At 46.3% G+C, this 6,961-nt stretch overlaps 1 protein-coding gene across 3 annotated transcripts in view; it reads left to right on the top strand.

Annotated features, from left to right (window-relative positions):
- The first annotated feature begins 1,383 nt into the window (after positions 1-1,383).
- The window catches only part of TMTC1 (transmembrane O-mannosyltransferase targeting cadherins 1), a 289,708-nt gene continuing 284,130 nt past the window's right edge, over positions 1,384-6,961 (top strand). For 2 of the 3 annotated variants that reach the window (XM_030938684.1, XM_030938683.1), the window contains exon 1: positions 1,386-1,880. In XM_030938684.1, the coding sequence (XP_030794544.1) occupies positions 1,579-1,880 (302 nt within the window). In that variant the 5' untranslated portion in view covers positions 1,386-1,578. Of the gene's footprint in view, positions 1,881-6,961 lie in introns of all 3 variants that reach the window. The other variant, XM_030938685.1, reaches the window with a different exon arrangement.

Below are 6,961 nucleotides of genomic sequence, written 5' to 3'. Positions count from 1 at the left end.
AGTGAAAATGGGTGAAACGTACTTTGAGTTACAAAAAGTTTATCTTAATTCATTGACTTTTCAACTGCTCAGATGTCTTAAAATTTTTTAAAAAATAACTTGCTACAGTAAAGAGCCACACAAATACTCATAGCAGAGGAACAATTTCTGGATTTTATTTTTTCAGTCGGTGAGCTTTTTAAGGATTTGGGGAGGATGAGAATAAAAGAGTGACTTCTTATTTTCAGCTTTTCTATCTGGATGTGTCAATTCCTCGTAATTTCTAACACAGCAATGGAAATTTACAAGGTGCCTGAAAGAACAAATAGAACTTTCAGACCTGGAGAAATTCTAGTAATCACCACTCTGGATATATTATTATAATTAGTATTTTAAAAAAGAAAACAATCTTTCAGAAAGACAGGAAGTTTAGGAGCCAAAGCCAGAGGCCCTAATACAAATCCCCCCTCCCATCCCCCCATCCCCATCTTCTTCGCTGCCCTTTACTGAATTAGCAGGAACAGTTCAAACACGCCCACAGCCCAGGAAATAATGAGACCCAAGTGATCCAGTTAGATAGAAAAAGTAGTTTGCTTTTTGCTTGGCATCTCCCAAATTATCTTGAGTTTAAACAAACAATAAAATAAAAAATGTTTCAGAAGCCAATTCGGCTCCCAGGCCCTCACCAAAACTCGAACCTGGTACTTTTCGTAAGTGCGGGTCAAGAAATGGGCGTCAAGTTAAAGAGCTAGTGGCGCCTCTGAACACACCCCGGCAGGGCGAGCAGGTCCTTGTCCAGGGAGACTCCTTCTCCTGGCTTTGGGGTAGGTGCCTCCTGTCCCCGCGGGTTCCTCCGTAGAAGGCTGGGTCTGCGGGACGCGGCGCCGGGCGGGTGAGAGAAAGCCCGGGCAGAAGAACACGCAGTCGGCGACTGGACGCGAGCACGGGGCGGGTGGAGAGCGTCTCACCGGGCACCGCTGCTGTTGTCCCGGGTGCTGAAAAGCCGGGAACTTCCCGGGAAGCAGCGGCACTTTTCTCCCTGGATGGTGGGTGTGGGGGCTCCAGGCTGCGCACCTGCTAAACCCGCCTAGTTGCCCAGGGAGGGGTCCGCCAGATGTGCCCCTCCCCAGCCTCGTTCGGGGGAGAAGGATGGGGGCGGGGGCGTGGGGGTGAGCACAGCCCGGCACCGCAAGTGGGACCCCAGGGTGCCCTTCTCCGCAGCTCCCGGGCTGCCGCGCGCGGCGAACCCCGCTCCACCTGCACGCGAGGCGGGCCGGGGGCAGAGGGCGCCGGGCTGTGGGGGGAAACGGCCCGCGTCCCGGGATTAGGGGGGTGGAGGAGAGAGCGAGCGGGCATGCGCAGTGGGGCGGAGGAGGTGGCGATGGCCGGGGGAGGCGGGGGGACTGCTGTTTATTTGCAGCTGGGCCAACTCGGCGGCGCAGGAGGCGGCGGAGCGCGGGGCGCTCGCGGCGGGTCCAGCTGCCGCAGCACCATGCCCGAGCCCCCCTCCGGGCAGCCGCCGCGCGCCGCCGGGGCCCCGGTAGGGGAGGATGCCAGACGCCCGGGAGAGGCCAGGGCAGCAGCGGCGGCGGCGGCGCGATGGTGCTGACCACCTCTGCCCGAGGCGGCGGCGGGGACCGCGCACCCTCCCGGCGGCAGGGCTGCGGGCTCGCGCCGGCCGGGGCCGCGGCGCTGCTGGCCGGGGCGAGCTGCCTGTGCTACGGCCGCTCCCTGCAGGGCGAGTTCGTGCACGACGACGTGTGGGCGATCGTGAACAACCCCGACGTGCGGCCAGGCGCCCCGCTCCGCTGGAGCATCTTCACCAACGACTTCTGGGGCAAGGGCATGGCCGAGAACACCAGCCACAAGTCCTACCGGCCGCTCTGCGTCCTCACCTTCAAGTGAGTCTCTCACCTCGCGCTAGCCGCCGCTGCCTCCTCTACCCTCCGCCCGTCCCTCGGTCCGGGAGAAGTTGAGGAACTGACTTGGGGGCATTTCATTTTTGCCGCCCTTTCCCTCCACACCTTCCTCCTCTCCAGGATGTGCATGGCACTGTGCTCTGGGATCCAGTGCCCGGCTTATCTGGGCTCTCGGGGCTGTTCGGGAGGCGCTGGCTGGGGAGTTGGGATCGAGTTTTTCAAGTGTCTGCGCTCTCAGCGGGCTTCTCTCTCGAGGCAGGGCTGGGAGCGGGCTGGTGGAACCGCCTCCGCACCCCATCGTCTGCCGGATCGTGACCAAGTGGGACTAGCGCGGACCTAGAGGGTTCCGGAGGGGTGGCGGTGGTGGCTATGCTTCCAAGTTGAGAATTTCTCGGAGGCTGTTGGGCAGTTTTGCAGATGAGAAGTGTATCAGCCCCTTAAGGATTTCGTTCAGATGAGGCGAGGCGGGAGCCTTGAGCTGACAGGGCTGCGTGGGTTTAGGAGAGGGAGCTGAAGACTCTCCCCAGCCCCCAGCCCCCGCCTTGCACCCTTGGCTGCTCCCAGAGGCTCTCCAATCTGCCAGACCGCTCTGCATCTAGACTTTAGAAGGTGCAGAGAGAAGTAACGCAGAGCCTAGGCTTCTCCAGGAACCCTGGGGTCCCAGCCGAAATAGTTTTTCTTTTACAACCTCGGAATCGTGATTCAGCGTTTCTGGTGTGAATAAGTGTAAAGGGAACCGAGAATATGCCAGGTTTTTGTGGGGTGGAGTATTTTCTTTAATTTAAAAAGAAGCCTAGCTTCTGAGGAAAGAAGAGAAGCGCTCGTTTGAGGGAAGTGCTATCTTACACAATCAGGAGCTTGACTCAACCCTTTATAATGTGGCTCAGCATTTAAGCTCATTTTAATGCGCCGGTCAAAACTGTTGAAATAATATTGGTGCGCTATTATCGGCGTTTTCAGCCTTTTTCCAACGGGTGTAATAGGAACCCGTGTTTATGGTAATGATTATTTGAGACTGGGTTGGCAGCTTGAAAAGCCTGCTCTGGCTGAGAAGCTTAGGCCTCTTGACAGGTGTCTCTGATGACTTAGAAAAGGAAACCATAGCAATCGGCAACAATTCATGGGCTTTTGACTTACGTTTTCCACTGAAAGTTTAATGTTTTTAAGGAGAGTGAGAAAATTACATATTTGACTTTGAAGAGAATATGTTACAGACATTTGTCCTCTTAGAAAGTTGTTCTGGTTTTCTGCTGAAAGACCACCTCGGCTAACCTCGTTCGTTATTCAGTTTCCCAGATGTTTCTGAAAATCTCCTTGGGACGAATATAAATGTTTCACTTCTAGATTGACCTGCTTTTTCATTTATTACCGTCAGGGTTGTTGGTTAATTTAAGGTGTGCAAATTCACAGCATGAGATGTGCTTGCTGTCTTTGTAACAGCCATGGAGACCATCCTGGTCACAGGTCTGAGTATTTTTCAATTAAAAAGGGCAGAGTCATATGCCTGTACCTACTTGCTGGAGAGTAGGGAAGGGTGTTTTCGCTTCTTGACTTTCTAGAAGATTTTCTTCTTTTTTCTCTGTCTTTTCTCTCTCTTTTTTTTTTTTTTTTTTTTTTTTTGAGATGGGATCTCACTCTGTCCTCCAGCCTGGAGTGCAGCGGCATGTTTATTCCTCACCGGAGCCTGAAACTCCTGGGCATAAGCAATTCTCCTGCCTCAGTCTCCCAAGTAGCTGGAACTACTGGCACATACCATGCACCCAGATATATTTTTAAATTTTTTTGTAGATATGGGATCTTCCTGTGTTGTGTAGGCCGTTGTTGAACTCCTTGGCTAAGCGATCTTTAAGCCTCAGCCTCCCAATGTGCTGGGCTTGTAGGCATGAGCCACTGCACCTCACCTAAAATGTTTTATTTTTCTTCATAATGCAGACAGCAGAAGGGAGGGGTGGAGAGAGTAGACAAAGAAGTAAGACCATTGACTAAGAGGAAAATTAGCTAGGGGTTGACAGAACAAGGGCAAAGGAGAGTTGGGGGGTTTAGGAGGAAGAGAGCTGAGGGACTCTTGTGGTAATCATTGACTGTAACAAGCAGCTTGGTATCTAAGAGGCATAGCTTGCTGTATATTATATGCCACTGCCTGTGAAAGATACACTTGTTTTTTGAGAAGATTGAGTTGCAAATCTAGAGGAGCAACACAGCACTAATTGGAAAGAGATAACTGCCTCTTCAGAAAGAGAACGTTAAGTAGTCTTTCTGTGCTCACATGCATTGATTTAAATAAGACTGGACAGCTTTCTTTATAGTCACCTAAGGTGAAACTGCATCTTCTAGTGCGATAGCATGAAGCTGGAGGACATCAACGACTTTAGACCCACACAACTCTACAGGATGGTACAAAGAAGAACAGAAAGCCACATTTATTAACTATTCACTATGAACCAAGCATTGGCCTAGATGCTTCACATAGATTATGTCTTTATGATTTTCATTTTAGATAGTGAAAACACAATTCAAGGGGCCCTTTAAATCTGTGTAAACAATTTTAACTGTATCTTAAATTATGCTTGTTTGAGCAAAATCTTTGAGTTTTCAAACCCCTTTAAAAAAATTTTTTTTAAATATAATTGTACATTCCCATGCAGTTTTGAGTAATAATATAGAAATTCCTTATACTCTATCCATTTCCCCCAATGGTAACATCCTGCATTATGATGGTATAATATTACAACCAGGAAATTGATATTGATGCAATCTACAGCATTTAGTCAGATTTCACCCATTTTATATGTACTTCTATTTTTTTTTATTTTACTAAATGTGTATTTAGTTCTATGCAGCTTTATCATATGTGTAGATTTCAGAGAGTACCACCACAGTCAAGATACAGAACAGTTCTATCCCAAGGATCCTTGGTACTTCTTTATTGCAGTCATGGACACCTAATCTTTAACAACTGCCTAATCCATAATCCCCTCACCCAAATCCATAACAACCATGAATCTATTCTCCATTTTTATCATTTTGTCATTTTAATACTGTTGTATAAATGGAGTCACGTAGTATGTAACCTATTGAGATTGGCTTTTTTCACTCAGCGTGTCTCTGGATCTTCAGGCTGTTGCATGTATCCATAGTTTGTTCCTTTTTATTACTGAGTTGTATTCCATTGTATAGATACACCACAGTTTGTGTAACTATTCACCTGTTGGGGACATCTGGGTTGTTTCCAACTTTTGGCTGATACAAATAAAGCTGCTATACAAATTCACGTACAGGTATTTGTGTAAACATAAATTTTTATTTCTCTGGGATAAATGCCCAGGAGTCCAATTGCTGGGTCATGTGATGGCTGCATGCTTATATGCTTTATGTGAAGTTGCCACACTGTTTTCCAGATGTTCCTACCAGCAGTGTCTGAGTAATCCAGTTTCTGTGCATCTCCGCCAGCGCTTTGTATTGTTGCTGTTTTTTACTGTAGCCATTCTGATAGATATGTAGTGATATCACACCTCTATATGTACCTCATTAATTTACCATTCCCTAATGAGTGAAGTTATTAAACATCTAATATTAAACCAAAGAGTGTGGTAAATGTGCCTTTGTATCTTTTGTCCATTTGTAGGTTTTTTTTTTTTTTCTAATGTTGAGTATTGATGTTCTTTATATATTCTAGATACATGTGTACTTTGTCGAGTATGTGATTGCTAAATATTTTTTCCCACTCTGTAGCTTGTCTTTTTGTTCTCCTCACAGGACCTTTCCCAGTGCAGAGCTCCAAACATATTTTTATTAAAACATAAGTTGATTTTTGATTCACTGAATGTATGTCACACATACTGAGAGCTAGAAATTTCCTTAAGAATAAATGCAATTTATAGATGCATAATACTTTTTGCTATAAAGGTGCTTGCTTGTGTACTAATAAATGATAAAAGTGCTTGCTTAGGTAGTAAAGATACTAATTATATATTTTTTCAAATAAGAAATGAGCTAAAATTTGAAATGAGGAAATAGGTTATAGACCATCTACTTTTACCAGTTTTGAGGGGATGGGACAGTGGAATATGAAAGCAGCTTATCAAGATATGGTGACTTTGCACTATGTCACTTTAGCTAAGTTGAGACTGGGTTTCTTAGAATTGCCTTTGCAAGATGATCTGGGTTAGGACTGACCATAAGAAAAATTTCTGCAAGATTTGGAAGATGAAAGTGAAGTGGCTGAGATCACATTCAGAAGGTTGGAATAGGTTTTGTTGCTGCCAGGCCTCATGCAGTTTGTCACAGAAATGTTGGTGAACGTGCTGTTCATTTGCAGCAGCACCCAGGCCCTCAGCTCCTCCAGTGCTCTCCAGATCTCCTCTTTCAGCTAGTTGGAATCATGGTGCAGGTATGTATGCAGTTCTGCAGGGAAGAGTGCCATTCTTTTTGCAAGCCTCTTGCATTATTAAAGTTGGAGCCTTAAAGGCACTGGGAAACAGACGTGTATTTTAGTTCATTCTTGTGGATTCCATTTTGCCTTTGCTTCCCCCTACTTCAAGTCCATTCACCTTCTCTTCCAGAATGGCCCTGCTGCCCTGCCGGCTTTCAACTTGGGTTATAGACACAGAAGCATCACACTTACATAGGGATCTAACCAGCCCCAGCAATTGTAAAAGGTCAGATCCGCATAGTACATCCCTTCTTCTGAATCACTCATGGTGGCTCTGCTTTTCTAGTGAAACCTTAACTGATACAAATGACCATCTCTTTGTGTTCCTTGAAGTGAATTTAGAATTATAATGAATTTCTGTTTCCAATCAAATCTCAGATTCAGTCTTTTCATAAGATCATGCCCAAGGGTATGCAGGAATATTTTTGGACCATAGTGGTACAGAATCAAAACATCTGTGACTCTGTAAGAGTAACATTTTTTTTTTTTTTTTTTGCTTCTTTATCCTTCCCTGACCATGTCCTGTTTATAAGCCTGAAATCAAGAGAAATGTATTAAGCTACTCTGTAGAGAGTGAATTGACACAGAACCAAACTCTATGATATCCATAATACCTCCCTTGAAAAATGGT

Source organism: Rhinopithecus roxellana, chromosome 10, assembly GCF_007565055.1.
Source record: "Rhinopithecus roxellana isolate Shanxi Qingling chromosome 10, ASM756505v1, whole genome shotgun sequence".
Taxonomy (NCBI): domain Eukaryota; kingdom Metazoa; phylum Chordata; class Mammalia; order Primates; family Cercopithecidae; genus Rhinopithecus; species Rhinopithecus roxellana.
The sequence above is the reverse complement of the archived record's forward strand: the minus strand, read 5'-3'. Positions and strand labels throughout refer to the sequence as shown.